General features: G+C 43.5%; 1 protein-coding gene across 1 annotated transcript in view; it reads right to left on the bottom strand.

Moving 5' to 3' along the window:
- FLACC1 (flagellum associated containing coiled-coil domains 1) overlaps positions 1 to 15955 on the bottom strand; it is a 29249-nt gene extending 13294 nt beyond the window's left edge. The window contains exons 1-4 of the mRNA XM_044431699.1: positions 15832 to 15955; positions 6546 to 6603; positions 4089 to 4228; positions 1838 to 1858 (exon numbers count right to left, since the gene is read on the bottom strand). Of these exons, the coding sequence (XP_044287634.1) occupies positions 1838 to 1858; positions 4089 to 4228; positions 6546 to 6603; positions 15832 to 15935 (323 nt within the window). The 5' untranslated portion in view covers positions 15936 to 15955. The remainder of the gene's footprint in view (positions 1 to 1837; positions 1859 to 4088; positions 4229 to 6545; positions 6604 to 15831) is intronic.
- Positions 15956 to 20974: the final 5019 nt, after the last annotated feature.

Genomic DNA, 20974 nt, shown 5'->3' with positions numbered 1-20974 from the left:
GGGCAGTGTGGTGTAGTGGCTCTACAGCCTACCTTACAGGGTTGTCTCACAGGGTTGTGGGTAAAATTGGTAGAGAGGAGGCAGATAATTATATAAGCTGCCTTGAGTTTCTCGGAACAAAAAAAAGGCCAGATATAAACATTATAAACAAATAAAAACTACTCCGAAGAAGCAAGCTCTCTTAGGATAGGCGGCTACCCCTCCCTTCCCGCTCACATAATCCCATTCAAAGGGACAGGCATGATTGTTACACACAGGTGTGCTTGCAGGGATGAGAAAGTTCTGCTTGTGGCAGAACTTCTGTGACAACTAAGGGCTAAGCTAAGTTTCATGTTAAGAATACATGAACTTTCATATGTTGAAGGCAATGTGTGGGCCCCCAGTCTGGACTGGAACCAGGAAGCATGGCTAGGAGGATTCTACACTGCCCCATCTACTTGCCTTCCTCCCTAAATTTGCTTCCTGCTGCAAAGAAACTAAAGGCAGGGGAGGAATCCATTGCTGTCAGTTGGAGTTTTGTATTTGGCCTCTTCAGCCAGAAGCAGAAGGGAGGAAGCAGGTGGGTGGAAAGGCTAAGTAAGGCTCCCCTCTTTGTGCATGCTGGTCCCAATCTAGATCTGGCCCTTGCACACTTACTTGAAAATAAAAAAGTTGGGATTGCTTCCATGTTACTTATATAACATGTTCAGATGACCAAAGTTCAGCGAATAGAGGTTTTAAATGAAGAGTAACTTCTAGAGGCTTAAAGAGAGGCATTTGTACACCTTTCTGAACTCACACTGATCTGCTCTGCCGAAGATAAGGAGGAACAAATCAAACAAGGAGGGGCAGCTGTATTAGTCTGCTACAGTAAAATCAAAAATTGTGACACCATTTACAATTAATCTTAAAGACATATGCTTATGTGGGATACAGTCCACTGCATCAGCTGCATTAACGCACTGTGTGTGTGTGTGTGTGTGTGTGTGTGTGTACACACAAAAAGCAAATGTGTCACATGATAACAGAAGGTATATTTCACAAACTGGTATAGAGTAAACATAGCTAACTGTGAATCAGTCATGAGATAGAAAGGAACAGTGTGTCATTCCTTTGCAAGACTCCAGACTTTTTGCAATCTTTGCAAAACTCTAGACTTTGCAAAACTCCAAACACAGTGACTATTAACAACAGTAGTAACTTGTGAAAACACAAATCCTTCAACTTTTTAATGCTAATTGAATACCTGCTTTGGGAGAGAAAATCATGGTCTAGTTGGAGCCCTAAATGAATAGAGTCAGGCTTGCAGATAATTTACAATTCAGGAATGTCTCGTGGGAGACCGGGAGACTTTGAATTAAATTGTGGAGACAGCTGGACCAGCAGCAGCCGGGGGCGGGGCGGGGGGGGTGTCAACAGGTGCTCTCCCCACCCCCGCTTGGCTAGGCTTGCCGGTGCGCATCCATTGCTCCCTGTCATGCTGATATTTGCACCTGCTTCCCACGAAGCAGTGCACTGCCCCACCAGGGGCGCAGACAAGAACGGTGCCACACACCCGAAGGGAATGCAGAGCCGAGAAGTGCTAGTCCAAAAGCCGCATGGGGGCGCATGTGCGTGTGCATGTGCCTGAGAGGTAGAGAGGCGGGCAGATGTCTAGCCAACTTCGCCTAGTAGAGGCTCTCCTCAGGACATTACTCTCACGCTGCCATGGTAATGCGGCCTCCATGACTCCTTCCGCAAGCAAGCTGCTGTCAAAGCAGGCTTGGCAAAGTGCCACAGGAAGGGCAACGCTGCTCCGTTTCTAATCCAAGGGAGGAGACTGTGGGTGGCGGCAGAGGGCGGGGGAGTCTGTACTTACGTTTCAAGCTTCGGCGGAGTGCTGCAGCAGGGTTTAAAAGAAAGAGAGAGAGTTGCTATTTTAGGCACCCTTCCAGTCAGTTCACACATTCACATTACAAAGCCCTTGTTATCCAAGAACTGATCCAGCTTTCCTGTCCCTCTAATGTGTTGGACTATAATATCCATTGGCCGTGCAGGCTGCGAATAATGGGAGATACAGAGCAACACAGCTGGAGGGTACCACACTGGGGAGAGCTGCATTTGTTTATACTTATGCCAATAACGACAAAATTCCAGAGATTATGATGACTTTGCCAAATCTTCAGTCACCTGTCTGGAGACCTAAGCTATACAGGAACACATCCTACAGGCTGGATGTGGCCCAATGGTACTTCCTGACGCAGCTGCTGAGTCCCGCTAATGCGACAGAGGGCAACACCCCCTCCAGCAAAAGGACAAAGCAGGATGAATGTGGTGGTCCAATGTTCAGATCAAGTCATTGTGTTTTCTGGATGAAATTGTGCAACCAGTCATATTTTATCTCAATCTGTAGGCAGCCGCATCCCAAAAGCTATTTCATACAGAAAGCACTACACAAAAACTTCCAGTGAAACACTTTGGGTTGAACCCCAAGTGTCTTTCCACAAATAGGTCCAACCCAATCAAACATCAGCATATTAAATATTTCATTGCCATTTTCAGGTTCAACCATGAAGGCTAAACATGATGTGAGGAATTAAGGAAATATTTTCTCAATGCCCATGCAGTTCTTTATCACCATATCACAGACTGGTGATTCTAAGGTTGAGAAAGGGCACTTAAGGCTGCCTTACAATATAGTTCAGTGCTAATATCACAGACTGAGGCTCAAACTGAGTGGGGTATTATTTGTGTTGGGCTTCGGTATATTAAACTAGTTTGTTGATGAAGGGTTTTTTAAGTATTTGGCTGTTTTATTTTGTTATATTTTAATTAACATTCTGCATTTCATTATTGCTACCTGCCTCGAGTGCCATGTTTGACAGAAATGAGGGATATAAACATGAACTATTAGTGCAAGACCCTGCAGTACAGTCAAGTCTTAATACTACAAACTGGGGGCAAGCTGAGGCTAAAAGAGTGATTTATGACAGCCCTGCAGCCTAGTCTAGTTTTACTATCAAAAGTTTGAATTGGGCTGCATCTGGTTTCCAACCAGAAATCCTTCTTGGGAAACACCCTCATGTTACAGCAAAGTTCAGTCAGCTTAAACCAAGTCCCACCCTCCTCAGTTATATGCAGGGACTTGTGTGCAACCACTACGCACTCGAAGTACTATTTACAAAATGTATAAACTGTTTTATATTTAAAAAAAAGATTCCAGAGCAGTGAACAGCAAAGGAAGAAAAGTGAAAAGAAATAAAAAGAGTGGAACATTGAAAATCAAGTAAATAAAACCATCTGAAATGACTAAGAACTACAAGAATGGAAGGGAGGAACAAACAAAAAAGAAAACCCTAGTCAGGAAGAGGAAAGATCTTCAGTCTTTGCTGCTACTTTCTATTTTAAGGAAGACTTGCTGATATCTAATCACAGTCATCCTAAAATCCTAGATTTTTTCACACAGAGTTTTTATGGGCAGCTCTCACTTCAGATGCAGCACAGGAAAAATAGAAGTCTTATTTTGAAACTGGATATTGCTTCTGTATATTAACCTAGTTATAATGAATCTATGGCTGGAGATTCTTAGATTATCCTTGCCTTTTCTGCTACCCTAACCCTAATCCTTTTCTTGAACAAGGATGGGATTCTCTTGAGAGCTGAAGCACCAGCAGGAAATGTGAATCTGTCTCATGCATTCCTGGTAAACAGTCTGGAAGGCCTCCTGAGAGGACTTCAATTCATCTCAAGACAAATCACATAGAGAGTCCTTAATAAAATGAGTCTTTTTCCTAAGGGTATCTGGGACGCAGATATTCACCATTACATGATTGGTCTCTGCACCCACGTCCCCTGAGGCAAAGGGCATACCAATACAGAAGGAGCTTCACATCATTAGCATAATTACTGAATTATTATCTCTATTATCACCACCATCATCAATTATCATATGTTACCAAAAGCAATAACAATATCATTTATTGCATTGTAATAGCAATAATAGAGGTTTGCTATTGATATCACGATCCTCATCACTGTTCCTTGCAGAAGCAGAAAACCTGCAGAAAATCATGTTGCAGGTGCAGCAGCTCTGAGCAACACCATTTATCCTTGCCATTGTACAAGATTACCGAGGCACAGTGGGCTTGGCAGATTCTTTGGAAGGTTTCTTCCGCTCAAAGAATTCCTCTCCAAGAGTGACATCAATGTGTTCTTTACTGCGAACCACGGTAAAACCAGGAATGACCTCCTCTTCAAACTCCTTTGATATCTGGGGTGAAAAGAGACTGAACTCCAGAATCCTCGAGTATAACACCAAACCAATGATATGTTCTCTAAAAAGGAAATCTCAAGCTGTCTGAGGCATTTTTATACAATATTCCACTTTCTGCAAAGGCTGAGCCAGGCTGCCACAGATGAATAGGGTGCTCAGGAGAGCTTTTATCCATAGGGCCGCCATAAGTCAGAGATGACTTGTTGGCAAAGAACAGTAACAACCATCCTTGAGAGATTAAGATTTGGCTAAAAACATAATCTGAAAACAGAGGGGGTATACAAAATAGCTAATGTGGTACTTTTGATTTGACTAATTTCTCAAGGTTAGAAAATATAAATACTTCTAATCTATATGTCTCTCAGCCTCAAGGTGCTGCCGTAATCAACCCTGGCTACTGTAATGTTTGGCTGTTGCAGAACACAGCAATCCTTCTCTGCATGCATCAGCACCACCTTCTAAACTCTGAACTGGCTCCCCTTTGTTTTTTGGGCACCATTTGGGCTGATACTGATGTATAAGGGCTTACAGTACTGTGGGCCTCCGCCCTTGGCTTTCTCTGCTCTGGTATTTCCGTAATTTCCATCTGCTGTGTTGCCTACTTCTTTGGCTCAGTCAGTGCAGATGTGCCAAAGAACAAACACATACTTTTGTGGGCAAAGCCTCCATCTTGTCTGGCTCAGCTGAAAAGCCTGGCTCAGTGGAGATGATGGGCAAAGGACACCTCAGAACATCAACACCAATTTATGAGCAGGAGTTTGTTATCAAAGAGCATAACAAGGTCTGCATTCCAAGATCTAACTAGCTTGTGTGCCTGCAAGAATCTGCCAGCCCTGCCTGCACCCCCGCTTATCAGTAAGTTGCTTAGCTACAGCTGGACTAGCTAGGGTGAGAAACTTTCGAGTTGTTTAGATTGCAGGACTGCAAGGTATCCGCAGCAAAGAGTGTATAACTAGGTACTTAGTCCAGCCTCCCATTGTTCAGACACCAACATTTCTCACAGGCAGCTTTGCTGACCACCCGTTCCAGCTGATTGAAGCCTGACTTGAGGTACAGTTCATGCTGCGTGTTAGCTAACTTGTATTTTGTACACAATAAAGAGCTTTCCTCCTTGTAAGTAAACCTGGATCTTGCATATTATTTCCTCAGTATCTCAAAGAACTCTGAGTTTACTGCAGGGGGCTAACGAGGGGCCATACAGGTACTTAAAACCTTTAGCAGCTTTAAACTAACTCCCATAGGCCCCAGCCTGTGGTAAAGGATTATGGAAGTTGTAGACTGAAATATTGGGAAGGTACCAGATGACCTATTCTCATGGGTTTAAAGGGTCTCTTGACACACATGGAGAGGCATTCTCGCTGGCTGTCACTCCTTCATTCTGGAAATCCACCAATGAACAAGCCTGGATACATACAGAAGAGCTGTAAAACTTCATTCTTTGGGCTGGCTATCAATAGCTCCAAGCATATGAAACTTTGGCAAGGGATAGACTAATAACTGAAGAAGAAACAGATAATGCAAGAATCTAAAAGGTGGCACCCTGTTCATAGAATGAGTTTGATTTACAGAGGCTCCTGAATATTCTGTACTGGTTTCATTCTTTGTCCTGATTTTTGTATTTCATGTTTTAACATGATTTTTAATGTGATTTAAAAATACTGCAAGTCACCAAAGACATTTCCTGTGCAGTCTGACAACCCTCCTGAGCAGATTTTCTGAGGCTATAGGAAAGGGGAAATAAGTGAAAACTCTCTCTGCCTTCTTTTAGCAGGCACAGAAAGCCTTCTTTTAGTGAACGGGACTCTGATCTTGGTATCTGAAATTATTATTATTTTTTTATTATTATTATAACATTTCTATGCCGCCCCTTGCCGAAACCTCGGGGCGGCTTACAACACGATAAAATACATTGAAATACAATAGCACATAATAAATTACCATTAAATACAAAAATACAAAAAATACATTGATTTACAAATATAAGATTAAAATTATCAGTATCAATCAGAATGAAGCCTGACTAGATATTTTCTTCTATTCTTCCAGCCAAGAGCCTGTAATGTATAGTCAAAGCGGCAGAATTTTATGTCTTTGAACCAGGAGATCTGTGTTCATGACCATTTCCCCCCCCCCAACTTTCCCTCTCTTCTCTAAAGTTAAACATTATTTACTTTACAGGGCTGTTGCAAAGAAAGAACCAGTTAAAACATTTTCCATAAGGCAAATACAGTCTAAGTCCTTAAATGATAGCAATGATACAAAATAAATGTAGCAATGATAGAAATAAAAATGAGGAAGACTCTATCTGACTCACATCTCGAGGCTTCCTGCTTCTTAGTGGTTGTATATAAGTTCTGGCAGGCAATATTACTCTGGAAGAAGAAGGTAAGGTTAATTAAAATCAACAAGAACAAGTTAAAAATAGCCATGTCAGGCCAACATGCTCACATTTGATTTCAAAAGAGTGGCTTATTCCAAAAGGAAATACAAAAGGGACCAAAGCCAAGACTATTTGGGCTTTTCTCCATGTGATCCCTTATAATTCTTCATTCAAGAAAGTCTGTGGGAGTCTTTCACCAATCGCTGTCATCCAACCAGGGCCTCTCCTGCATTTCCAGCCATTTCTGCAGCTTTTTAAAAGCAGTAATACAGTATTTTCTTGAATGATGTCAAGATTTACTATAAAAGCATTGTGTATAGTCTAAATCTGCTCTCTATTACAGCATTACCTTGTGTTATGGAATTGAACATATGGAAAGGCAGAGACAAAACCCTAGGTGGCAGGGGACTAATGTAAAAGGAAGTTTCCTCCCACTAAGATAATGGAAGAAGCAAGCCTCAGTGAAGCACAGGGTTACATGCTCATGTAAAGAAGCCTTTGGAAGTTAACTGGAAGCACAGCAGCAGTTCACCTGGAATATTTACTATAGATTAGGAAAGCTGCCAACAGTGCAAGGGGATGCCAGCATGGAAAAATAGCCACCGAAACTACAACAAGCAAACAGGGCTCTTTCAGAAAAGAGAAGCCTGGCCAAATAATGAGAACAGATAGAAGCACACATTTGAGCATATAAAAAGCTAATACTACAATATGGCAGGCAAAAATTAGTATGTATTTATACTGTATTTGTAAGAAGTTATATAACTTACATTCCCTCAAAGTGGTTAGCAAAAACACACAAAACAAAAAGTAATTCAAAAAGGGAAATGCAATAAATTCAGCAAAACATACCAACATTGTAAAAGGGCATGGGCCTGCCCCACCCCACCCCGCTAAGAGTAAACCAAGAATGGATTGCTAAAACTATTAAGACCAACAAGTAAAAACAAAACAAGAAAACAGCCGGGCGAGGACAAGATTATACCCTAGGACAATTAGGAAGTTACAGGAGCACTAGAAAAGGGCTGAAACAGCTGCTTGTGTTTGTCTTTACTGCAGAACATGAACGACTGGAAGCAGAACTTGAGCAAACATTTTTTTAAAAAGTGGGCATCTAAACAAAAACTGTTTTAGATACATGTGTGTCTGTCTCTGTTCAGATGGTGCGCACTCCAAGGTTCTTAAAGAACATGGGTGTGAATTTGCTGCTTTTTTAAACAAATTCATACAATTAGTCACTAAAATTGCTCTCCATTCCAGAAGACTAGAACAGCCAATGTAACGGAGATTTTTGAAGACAGGCCTAACAGAAAGGGATCCTGCCAATTACAAGCCAATTAGATTAACAGCTGCTTGGGTAAAATAGCCAAAAGCATCAGTAAAGATAACATTAATTGTTATCACAGAACAAGCAGGGCAAAAAGGGTCAGCCAGGCTTCCCCAAAGGCAAGTTCTGCTAGTTCTACAAGTTTGGAAATGTGCATGTAGAGAGCAGCAGTCCAGGAGACAGTCTATTCTAGGGGCAGCATCTATCTAGTAGCTTCGACCCCAGCAGATCTTGCGGTACAAGTGCAGTTCACTGCTTGCACAACATTTCTGCTAGCAATTCCTAGAGGAAGCCCTGAAATGAGGAAAAATGTTGATTTGGATGTTGGATCAGGACAACTCCCTTATATGAGCTCTGCCAACCTGCCCCATTCCAGAAACTAGCATTTTTGCTACTTCCTGATTCCCTCTGGAAGAATTCACTCTTCCTTCCACAAGTGAGAGTATCGCTTGCCAAGCTGTAGCGTGCGACAGAATCAGCAGAAGTCTAAGTGCTCCACTGGATACCACGCACTTGACAGACCTCTGAGTAGGCACAGCAGATACGGAGTAAGGAAAATGGTTCCCTGGTGGATTAGTAATAACAGGAAGTACATGGGGTGAGTAAGACAGTTCCCATGATAATGGGAACTGGCACAGGGGACTGAGCTGCGTAACTTGTTAAATTATCTGGAGTTATGGATGAACGGTGAAGTAAAGTAGATGGCACTAAATTATTCGGGAGCTGGTGATCTGTACATATTTATGTACATCTGATGGACTTCAGAGAGTGGTGAAGGTCATTTATTTATTTATAGCATTTTTATGCCGTCCCCATCACAGAAAGCCTCGGGGCGGCTTACAAAGATAGACAACATAGAATAACATTAAAAATTTGGAGCATCTCGGCAATAGTTTAAAACCAATAAATAAAAACAACAATTAACAATTAAAATATCATTTAAATAAAAAGGTCTTGGCCTGGTGCCGAAAAACAAATAACGATGGCGCCAGGCGGACATCTCTGGGGAGCACATTCCATAGGTGGGGCGCCACCACAGAGAAGGCCCTCCTCCGGGTACTCACCCTCCTAATATCCTTCACAGAGGGCTCCTGGAGAAAGGCCTCCTCTGCCGATCTCAGGGGGCGGGAGGGCATATATGCACGTAAGCGCTCCATTAGATAACCAGGTCCCAAGCTGTTGAGGGCTTTATAGGTGATAACCAACACCTTGAATTGGGCCCAGACTTCAATGGGGAGCCAGTGAAACTGACGGAGAACTGGGGTTATATGAGAACAACGCCCAGTCCCCATCAGCAACCTGGCAGCTCTGTTCTGCACCAAACAGTATTGCATCTGCTCTGGGTCTGCAAGGCAATACAGGTGTGTCAAGGATGGCACAAAGTGTTTTCCTGGTTAATCATACACTCTTAAAACCACTGGCAGTGTATAAGCTAGCACTGGAAGATGTGAATAATGAAAAAAGTTGAGCTTCAACAAAAGCTATTTTCAAACCAAACTAAAACCTGATTTATTTTATCCATAGACCTTGCCACATATTGGAACATAAAACATTTAAGCCATTTGTTACAAGATTCCCTGTAAACTCAATTCTATATGCACAGGAAAACTTACCTAGCTGTACCTGGAGATTTCAGAGGAAACTGATACACAGTTTGGTCATTTAAAATCACACCTAATGGAGTTGATCTAATAAAAAAAAGTTTAGAATGAGATCAAAACTCCCTTAAGCCTAAAATGCTTTTGGCCATTAAGTTCTTAGAACTGCAAAGGTATTGCCTTATGGGGTATTCCAGAAGGCTTGGCGATTGAGAGCTTCTCTATACAAGGCATTTATTGTGTAATCATAATGTGTCATTTCTTCTTCACCAATCACTGCCTTGTCGTGGTGAAGGGGCTTGCGTAGCTCAATGAAACCATTGAGCTATGCCGTGCAGGGGCACCCAAGACAGACAGGTCATAGCAGAGAGCTCTGACAAAAGCTGGTTCACTGGAGAAGGAAATGGCAACCCACTCCAGTACCCTTGCCATGAAAACCCCATGGACAAAAAGACAAAAAGATATGACACTGGAAGATGAGCCCCTCAGGTCGGAAGGTGTCCAATATGCTACTGGGGAAGGGCAGAGGGCTAGTACTAGTAGCGCCAGAAAGAATGAAGCGACTGGGTCAAAGCCGAAAGGACACTCAGTTGCAGATGTATCTGGTGGTGAAAGGAAAGTCCGATGCTGCAAAGATCTATACTCCATAGGAACCTGGAATGTAAGATCCACGAATCAAGGCAAGCTGGATGTGGTCAAACAAGAGATGACGAGACTGAACATCAACATCTTAGGAATCAGTGAACTAAAATGGACAGGAATGGGTGAATTTAATTCAGACGACCATCAGGTATAATACTGCGGGCAAGAATCCCTCAGAAGAAATGGAGCAACCTTCATAGTCAATAAAAGAGTAGGAAAAGCAGTTGTTGTTGTTAGTCACGAAGTTGTGTCTGACCCATTGCGACCCCATGGACAACATTCCTCCAGGCCTTCCTGTCCTCCACCATCCCGCAGAGTCCACTTAAGCTCACACCAACTGCTTCAGTGACTCCATCTAACCACCTCATTCTCTGCCGTCCCCTTCTTCTTTTGCCATCTATTGTTCCCAGCATTAGGCTCTTCTCCAGTGAGTCCTTCCTTCTCATTAGGTGGCCAAAGTATTTGAGATTCATCTTCACTATCTGGCCTTCTAAAGAGCAGTCAGAGTTGATCTCCTCTAGGACTGACCAGTTCGATCTCCTTGCAGTCCAAGGGACTCGCAGGAGTCTCCTCCAGCAACACAATTCAAAGGCCTCAATCCTTCGGCGCTCAGCCTTCCTTATGGTCCAGCTTTCACAGCCATACAACTGGAAAAACCATAGCCTTGACTATACACACTTTTGTTGGCAGGGTGATGTCTCTGCTTTTTAGTATGCTGTCTAGATTTGCCATAGCTTTCCTCTCCAGGAGCAAGTGTCCTTTACTTTCTCGGTTGCAGTCCCCATCTGTGGTGATGTTGGAGCCCAGGAAAATAAAATCTGTCACTACCTCCATTTCTTCCCCATCTATTTGCCAGGAAGTGAGAGGACTAGATGCCATGATCTTAGTTTTCTTAACGTTGAGTTTCAAGCCAACTTTTGCACTTTCCTCCTTCACCTGCATCAAGAGGCTCTTTAGTTCCTCTTCACTTTCTGCCATTAGAGTGGTATCATCTGCATATCTGAGGTTAGCAGCAATCTTAATTCCAACTGGTGATTCATCTAGCCCCACCTTTCTCATGATGTGCTCTGCATGTAAGTTAAATAGGCAGGGCGACAGTATACAACCTTGCTGAACTCCTTTCTCAATTTTGAACCAATCAGTGGTTCTGTATCCAGTTCTCACTGTTGCTTTTTGACCTGCATATAGGTTTCTCAAGAGACAAATAAGATAGTCAGGTACTCCCATCTCTTTAAGCACTTGCCACAATTTGTTGTGATCCACACAATCAAAGGCTTTAGCATAGTCAATGAAGCAGAAGTAGATGTTTTTCTGGAACTCCCTAGCTTTCTCCATGATCCAGCGTATGTTGGCAATTTGATCTCTAGCTAATCTGCCTTTTCGAAACCCTGTCTGTACTTCTGGTAGTTCTCGGTCCACATACTGCTGGAGCCTAGCTTGTAGGATATTGAGCATAACTGTGCTAGCGTGCGAAATGAGTGCAATGGTGTGGTAGTTTGAACATTCTTCGGCATTGCCCTTCTTTGGGATCGAAATGTAAACTGACCTTTTCCAATCCTGCAGTCACTGTTGAGTTTTCCGAATTTGCTGGCATATTGAGTATAGCACTTTTACTGCATCATCTTTTAAGATTTTGAATAGCTCAGCTGAAATACTGTCACCTCCACTAGCTTTGTTGTTGCTCAGACTTCCTAAGGCCCATTTGACTTCACATTCCAGGATATCTGGCTCGAGGTCAGTGACCACCCCATCGTGGTCATCAGGGACGTTAAGGTCTTTCTTGCATAGTTCTTTTGTGTAATCTTGCCACCTCTTCTCAATCTCTTCTGCCTCTGTTAGGTTCCTGCCATTTTGGTCCTTTATCATGCCCATCTTTGCATGAAACGTTCCCTTCATATCTCCAATTTTCTTGAAGAGAACACTGATCCTCCCTGTTCTATTGTTTTCTTCTATTTCTTTGCACTCTTCATTGAAGAAGGCATTCTTATCTCTTTGAGCTATTCTCTGGAATTCTGCATTCAATTGGGTGTATCTTTCTCTTTCTCCCTTGCCTTTCGCTTCCCTTCTTTCCTCAGCTATTTGTAAAGCTTCCTCAGACAGCCATTTTGCTTTCTTGCATTTCTTTTTCTTTGGGATGGTTTTAGTTGCTACCTCTTGTACAATGTTGCACTGTTGTGAAGATGAAACTCAAATACTTTGGCCACCTAATGAAAAGGAAGGACTACATGTAGGAGACCCTAATGCTGGGAACAATAGATGGCAAAAGAAGAAGGGGACAGCAGAGAATGAGGTGGCTAGATGGAGTCACTGAAGCAGTCGGCGTGAGGTTAGGTGGACTCTGGGGGATGGTGGAAGTACAGGAAGGCTTGGAGGAATGTTGTCCATGGGGTCGCAATGGGTCAGACATGACTTCGTGTCTAACAACAACATCTCACCTAAAGGTGTCTTATTCTTCTCCTACTGTTCTCAATCTCATCCCCACAACAACAACACTGGGAGGTACATTGCACTGAGAGTCTGTGGTTGGCCCAAAGTCACCCAGTTGGCTGTACAGCTGAGCAGGAACTAGAACTGAGTCCTGGTTCCAAGCTCTTAACCTCTACACCACTCTGACTCTCTAAAACAATACCCCCTCTCTCCTGGGAGGGAGAATGGAGTATATTGCACACTGTCAGAAAATGCTCTTAGTCCTATCTTCTTCTGTGGCTAATCTGTAACATAGCCTTTGTAAAAATCCACCCATGTAGTATGAACAGATTTGAGGTTTAGGCCACTTTTGCTTTACATCCAAATATGAATCAAACCTACAACCCTCAGATCCGGTGATGTTTCTTAAAATTCATCTGGGACAATTTGTATGGTGTTCTCTTCCATTCCAAGATTATTGTCATTGATCCATTCTGATCTGTTTAGAGCTAAGCAGTGGCTCCTCCCCACATACATTTTCTGGTAGGAACCTTGCTTCTGAAATCTCTTAAGGATCAGAGCTAAGGTCCATCTAGTCCACCACTCTGTATACTGGATAGCAAGATCAGGGCTGGGCAATTGATAATGCCATTTGCTTTTCTGTTTGTTTTTTAAAAATGCCAATTAAAGAATTATCTGCTGGACTATACATTTCTGTGCACGATTGAAACAACTTTTCTGCTGCTTTCTTCCAATTAGCAAAAAGTTTGCAAGACAGACAAACATCCTGCAACATTTGACATATTAAGGAACAGTTTTCATCGAGGACAAAAAAGGAGGATTCTCTGTTTTTGAATAAATTAACCAAACTTTCTTGACTGTTTCACCATCAGGCATGTCTCTGAACCACGGTGAAGAATTCAAACATCAGTTTCCTCTCTGAACTGAGCTAAAATTGACGCAGTGTGTATTTCTTTCCTAGTGCCACTATCACACCTGTGAGAAAGCAGCATGACCTCTTGGTCATCTTTCCTGGAACTGGCCAAGTGCCAGAGTCTATGGAATCAACTGGTAATTTTTCACCCAGGAGCTGATCTTCTACATCTTCAGCTGGTATTTCTTCCATCTGCATTTCTGATGACACACTGGGGATGAAATAAATTATGTGTCTTCCTCCATAACTTCAGTAACTGGGCAATGACTAGGTGCATCATCTCCAATTTCTGGTTGCTGATGTTCTTTACACTAAAAAAAAGGGTGCCTGCACTTTCTCAGCTCTTGAGAAGCATCTGGGCTTCTTTAGCCAATCTGAAGGAAACTAAGGAAGGTTTCTGGATGAGCTCAGGCAGCCATAAGCTTCATGTGTGCAGGACACGTACAAAGTGATAAGGGAAGCTGAGGGCATCAGAAACATTTGGATGTCACGCATAGCTTGTAGCTGATAAAGGTAAGAGCTTGGGCCAATGGTGATTGGTAGAAGTAGTTGCAAACAAGCATGTTAAGAAAAAATGTAGCCAACCAAAGCAGAGCCTCTGAAATCCTTTGTGCAGAAAGCTATATAAGATGCGTGAAAGGTATGAATGGGGCCCTCTGCAACCATTAGATGCAGGAGACCTTTATTTTGCATAATAAATCTTTTCCACGCTTACTCCCTTGTTGTGTGTCATTAGGCTGGTAGGCCATGGCAGAGCCCCACCGAGGTCAACAGTATGCCAATGGAACCTATTCCGGAGGGAGGCCATGGGCTCTGCCATGGAGGCCTTCAAGAGGCAGCTGACAGCCATCCGGGGGGGCGAAGTACCTTGGAGTTCTGCACGAAGCAAGCGGTGAGCCCCAGTGGCCTTCTGGGCCCCTTCCGAGTCTACCCTTTCATGGTGAATACAAGCAGCGCCGTCCTTTCCAGGCTTCGCGTTGTCTGCCGCCCGCTTCGCTAAACAGAGAGGCCTCACAGGCCGCCGCCTTTTCCCGCTCCCCTCCCGCCGCCGCTACGCGCAGCCGCACACGCACACGCAAGGGCCGCGAGCTGGAGGCCGGGGCAAGTGCGCAGCAACGCAAGCTTTTGTCGGGGCTGTTGCGTTTGCTGCTGCTGCTGTTGGCACCTAAAGCGCAGCAAAAGCAAGCGAGTTCGGAGACTGAAAGGGGGAAGGAAGAAGATAGGTGACAAGCAAGCGGAGTAGGCAGGCGGCAGATGTGGTCCCTGCTTCTTTTTAAAGGTCCTGCAGACGCACATGTGGAGACTCTGAAAGCGCATCCTTTAAAAAGCTGAAAAGTAACACGGAGCGAACCAGAGAGCTGGAAAGAGCAACGATATCTCGCTCCTCCCCGTTGATTTCGGATATTGCATTTTCTCCTGCTGCTTGAAGCAAAGCTAATGAGTCTGAGGACTGTAGGAGAGAGAAGGGACTAAAGCAGAAAGCTGGAAAGCAAGACAGACGTTTCTCTCCTTATAGGCAGGAGAAATGGTCTGCTTTTCCCACTATTCTTCCCTGCCGAACACTCCCATTCTCCCACTCCCTCCCTCGGTGAGTGTGTGTGAGGCGTCTTTGTGTGTCACGCCCTTCCTGCCCATGCAAGGGGGATTTTGCAACAAAGTGAAAAGTAGGGAGGGGGAAAGTACACAAAAGGTGGACATGCTTTTCCTCCTTCAAGTAATTTCTTCATTTTTCCAGCTGCTGTGTGGTTTCCCCCAGCCACTGTAGTGTACCCCTCTGCTGGGGACGATGCCTGGCCTCCCATCCAGACTAGATACTAATGATAGGCCAAAACATCTGGAGCTCCGCAAATTGCCATCTTTGTTTTAGATGGATACGTCTTAACTTGACTTTGATAACTTTTGAGTTATTCTATAGAATCAACTTTTCTTGTAAGGCATTCTGAAAAGGCATTGCAGGAACAAATATAAGCTACCCATGACATATATTCTGTATAAACTGTCAGCCATGCATAATATTTATAAATGGACACAGACAAAAACTGAGTGTTTCAAGAAAGCCAGTTCATTCTCCCCTTTTAGTTTTCTAATTTTCTTTCACACTCAACATTTTGTAGCTCCAGGTAAGCACGGAGTATGCTTAGTACCCACTGTTAGGCAGTTTAGGAAGGGATTCCTTGGGTTTGGCAGTGTTAGCAAAAAGCCTTTTTTAATTCTACCAGCCTTGGGGTCCTTCCAACTATGAGTTTGTGTTTTGGCTCTATTTTGTTGACTTTCCATCCATCCACTCACAGTGTCCCAGTATTTTCTATTTACCTGTGCTTCTGATTCAGCTGGCCTGCTTTGGCTTTCACAAGCCTTTTACATCCTATCTTCCAAGGATCCCAACAAGGACAGTATAAGAAGTTAGACTGGGACATATTCTTGAAATTTGTGTGGTCAAAAACCTGCAGGTGGGAAGACAAAAATGCTTAACATTTGCACCCCTGCACTACTGTGCTTCTATGAGAAAAAAGGTACTTATCTAAACCAGTGGAACAGGCTCTATTAAAGGGAGGATCCTCTGCAAGGCAGGAAACAGATGTACTTTCTCTTCTAACACAATCTCCAGCAACCTAGCAATGTTCAGAAATGCCCATACCAGCCAAATGGGTAGGGGTGATATGGATAGTCCAACGTATTTGGGTGCCACATTGGCAAGGGCTGCTCCTCATACTTACATTAACAACTAAATGAATTAGTTGTTGGTGTAAGTATGGAGCACACAGCTGTAGTAACAGGTAAGTTTCCCATTCCTCTGGTCCAATTGTAGCCCTTGATGAATCTCAGCTCTCCCTGAAGAACAGAACTTACTGCTGCTGGACAGATCTTTACCATCCTTGCCAAGAATTAAGTTAGTAATGCATCATGGATCCATGTTATGGTTATAATAGGTGTCATTCACTGTGTACAACTAGTGAATTGACCCAGATACCCAGATAAGTGCCCTTGAGAAATGATCATGTGTGGCCTAAAATGGGGCAAAGGAGGTAAGAAGGAATTATCTCCTTAGTGATTTAAGATAGTGTTTCAGCACATGGATGCCCACACCTATCATATGCAGCATGGGTTCTCAAACTACGACCCATGGGCACGGCCCGCCATGCTCATTTATCCAGCCCGCCTCAGAGCTTTTGGACTCACTCAGAGAAAACAATCTCTGAGCGAGTCCAAAAGCCCTGCGCTGGCACAGGCACTCTTTGAAACTGAGCAGAGAGCCAGCACACATGCCTAATTGTAAAAATTCAACTGCGTGTGTGCTGGCTCTCCCTCCCCAGTCCCCTCCATTGCATGCATATACAGAGCGGGAATATGGAGCGGGAAACAGAAGAGAGTTGGGCAGAAGGGAGAGAAAGACGAAGATGCTAAAAAAGATTGAAGGTAAGAAAAATATAACTTTTAAAATCTATTTTTAATTACGTGAGCCACATCCCTGGGCTGTGGGCCAAGCCGCCGCTGCCTCGCTGAGCCCGGGGTCATCTGCTCGACAGCAGCGGCTTGCCCATAGAAGGCTGCCCCTGGGCTTGGCAAGGCAGCTGGGGCTTGTGGCGGAGGCACGGGAGCCGTGGCCTTCAATGGGCAAGCTGTCGAGTGGCTGCCCTCAGGCTCAGTGGGAGTGGCATAAACATTTTAAATTATTTTTAAAATTTTAATTATTTTTAATTAATTTTAATTTTAATTAAGTTTTAATGTGCAGTGTGCATAGGAATCCATTCATATTTTTTTCAAACTATAGTCCAGCCCCTCAACAGTCTGAGGGACAGTGAACTGCCCCCCCCCCCGTTAAAAAAGTTTGAGGACCCCTGATATACAGGGTGGGGCATAAAGATCTTCCACATTTCAAGGGGGCACCAAGAGGCTGTATAGAGAGGTGGGGTAGGTCTCATTCAGTAGTTTAGACTCCACCGTTTTCAGTACTTAGCATGAGTTGGACCAGTGAACATCAGGGCTTTGTTGCTCAGGTGAATTGCGAGAACAAGTATTCTGTGATAGCGACACAGAGAGTGTTCTGTACACACTTCATGCTCGGTCGAAATGCAACTATACCAGATTCAGAAAAAAGATTTTGCCATGGATTTCTAATCTTTGGGCAACTGGATCCACGCTGAAAAGAAAATCCCCTGGCAGACTTAGGACCGTTGGAGCACCAGAATACGTGGAAGCAGTAAGAACATCCATTCAGCAATTGCCAAGGCGTTCCGCTCGTAAGCATGTCATGGCACTGGTGATATAAAGTCAGGGTTTGAGGAGGATTCTGCATGCTGATTTAAAACTGCATCCTTACAAAATGAAGTTGGCCCAAGAATTAAGTGAGAGAGATCATGCCAACCACAGGGCCCTAAGTGCGGAAATTCTTGAACAGGTTCCTGCTGCAGCTGTTCTGACTAGCGATGAGGCTCACTTCCATATCAGCGGAGCTGTAAACAAGCAGAATTTTCCCTACTGCTAAACATAACCCTCATGAACTCCACAAATGACTGCTCCACTCTCCTTGTATAACTGTTTGGTGTGCAGTTGACAACTTTGATGTGATCGGCCCATACTTTTGTGAGGAAGGTGGATCAATAGTCACTGTGACCTCCAACTGGTACATTGAAATGTTGGAGACCTTTCTGTGCCCCAGACTGGACGATGTGGATGCAGAACATGTGGTTTCAACCAGACGGGGCTACAGCTCACACAGCATGTTGTTCACTCGAAGTGTTGAGGGAAATGTTCTCTGGGCATTTGATCTCTTTAAGGGGAGATGTGGGGTGGCCAGCACAGTCTCCAGATTCAAGCCCATGTGACTTTTTCCTCTGGGGATATCTAAAGGAAAAGGTTTTCAAATATCATCCTCGATCTCTAGAGGTTTTGAAGGAAAGGATCAGACAGGAAATCGACACCATTCCGCCTGAGATTACCCGGAGAGTGATGGAGCACTTTTGGGAATGTCTTCAGTAATGTATTGCCAACAGTGGCCACCATTCGTTTGATATGATTTTTAAAACCCATTAAAACAAACCTGTTTTTATGTACTTTTCAGAAATATATGAAATTTCTTTCTAGATAGTTTCATTCATTTTTTATACCCCTTCAAAATGTGGGAGATCTTTATGCCCCACCCTGTATATCTGGCTTGAGAGCCAATCATAGACTTTGCTTTGATCTTAAGGACTCTTACTTATCTATTAATCCATCCATCACAATTCTATACCACCTAACAGCTGAAGCTCTCTGGTCCACAAAACAAACCTTAAAAACATACAATTCCTACTTGCTTACTTTTGGGTACATGGGTTCTGTACTGTATCACACAGGTGTCGAGGAGGCAGAGTTAAGCAGTTACTTTGGAAGCACACTTTGGCCGATAGTCAGTTCTTATGCACAATTGCTTTTGTAGGGTAGGAGATGCTGCACTAGATCAATTATGCCAGTGGGAGTGGATTTCCCTCCTTCCCATGGCAGCCCATCCAGCTCCCTGAAATGATATTCAGTGAGTCAAGGTGGCCCTGTTGAGTGGGGTCCACTGTGGTTGAGGGAAGCAGAATTCCCACTAATTGGGTGGAGGGAACTTCCACAAGTGTGAGGCTTCCTCTTAAAGAGCAGATCCTGGGACCAACAGCCCTGGCCTCTGGATGGTTTACAGTAATTAAGACAGTTGGATGGAATACAGTAGAGGTTCTAACTTTACTACAATTTCAAAGCTAGAAGTTAAAGTGTGCAGAAAGACATGCAAAAACAAACAAATGTATTTTTATACATTTATAAAAACAGAATAACTTTGCACTCTTATATATTATTCAGTTATTATAATAACAGTAACTCCACACTTGAGTTTGATTATGGTCATGTGATGCAGCAGGAGAACAAGGGCAACACATGACTGAATAGGGCAACTTGTCACAGCCGGAGACTATTTGTGTGTACCACATTTCAGGCTCAATGGGCAATTTCAATTACAGTGGTACCTCGGCTCACGAACGCCTCAGTTCAGGACCAAATCAGGTCGTGAACAGAAATGTCTGAAAAATTTTGCCTCAGATCACATACTCCGCATCTGGTGACAATCATGACCGTGCCCGCCTCCCCCCAGCACACCCGCGGTCGCGCCCATCTTCCCCCCCATCATGCCTGCTTCAAATTTTTGTGATTAAAAAAAATAGTTACAGAATGGAATAACCTTATTTACATGGAACCTTATGGGGAAATTTGACTTGGCTCACGACCAATGTGGGTCACGACCAGAGTCCTGGAACAGATTAGGTTCATGAGCCAAGGTACCACTGCAGTGGGTAGTCAATTCAGATGACCACCTCAGTCCCCAAGTGACTGAGGACACTGAAAACGCATCAAGAACGACTTACCAATTTAGCTTATCTTACTGCTTGGCAGATTATGTCAGTCCCAGGTATTTAAACATGAAGTTTGTAAATCTTTAAGTCAGGGAGTGTGCTTCTAACTCCTGCTCTTGATGATTTTAACTTTCTTCCCTCACCATGGCAACAAGTTGACTGTATTTGGCGCCCTCCATTCTATTTTTAAAGGCACAGCACACACTTTAGCTTGATTCCTCAACTGTCATGTGGCTGGTGCTCCTTCCCCAACGAAAGCAATCACTCCAGCAGATACTACAAAGGTCTTTATTCTAAACAGCTCTTCATGTAACATCGAAACAGGATAGAAAGTTGATCTCTCATTCTACCTAACTTCACCCCACACTTTGCTTATGAACCCTCTGAAACTGCACCCCCATGGGCAGGGCACTTTGAACTCTCTCTTGCCACCTTTCAGTCAATCGGGATTCCAGCTGTCCCAGTCTGCATGTGCGCTTGCAAGAACAAGCATCCTCAAATCCCTCTTGTCCCTTATCAATTTGGCTCTCACACTTCATATCAGAAGATTGAGATTCTGTTCTCACGTTTACTCCTAAATCGTCCTGTTCCCACACCACTGTTTGGTCTACTTGCAGTTCCTCATTATCTGGCCCATTCTTACTCTCACCATCTATGAGACTGGGGAATAAAGTCTGTTCTGCTGAAACCAGAAATAACTCTTCATTGATGCTCTGGTTCTCATGAGAAGTTTCCTTCCCTAGTGTGTGCGTAAGAGACTCTTCTGAGTGCACACGCATGACATCAATATATTTATGAGCACAGATCAATTTCATTTGTTCCAAAAATGATGGGGTGTTAAAACATGCTTGTAAATCCTGAATTTCTCAAGCCATCAGAAGGTAAACCAGAAGAGTAAGTTAAAAGGGAGCACAGGGGCTTGCTACACAGTGGTAATGTTTGGGCCTTTGAACTAACTAAAGGAACATGTCTTTGATTTTTTTGGTTTTTATGTGATTTTTTAAAAACATATGTCAATAGTCACTTCACCCCCAATATCTATTTTGCTTCCCATTTTTTGGGGCAGTAAAATTGTTTCTGCTAAA

This window comes from Varanus komodoensis, unplaced genomic scaffold (assembly GCF_004798865.1).
Source record: "Varanus komodoensis strain SLA01 unplaced genomic scaffold, ASM479886v1 scaffold23, whole genome shotgun sequence".
In the NCBI taxonomy this organism is placed as follows: domain Eukaryota; kingdom Metazoa; phylum Chordata; class Lepidosauria; order Squamata; family Varanidae; genus Varanus; species Varanus komodoensis.
Note: the sequence above shows the minus strand (reverse complement) of the source record. Positions and strands in the feature narration are given on the sequence as shown.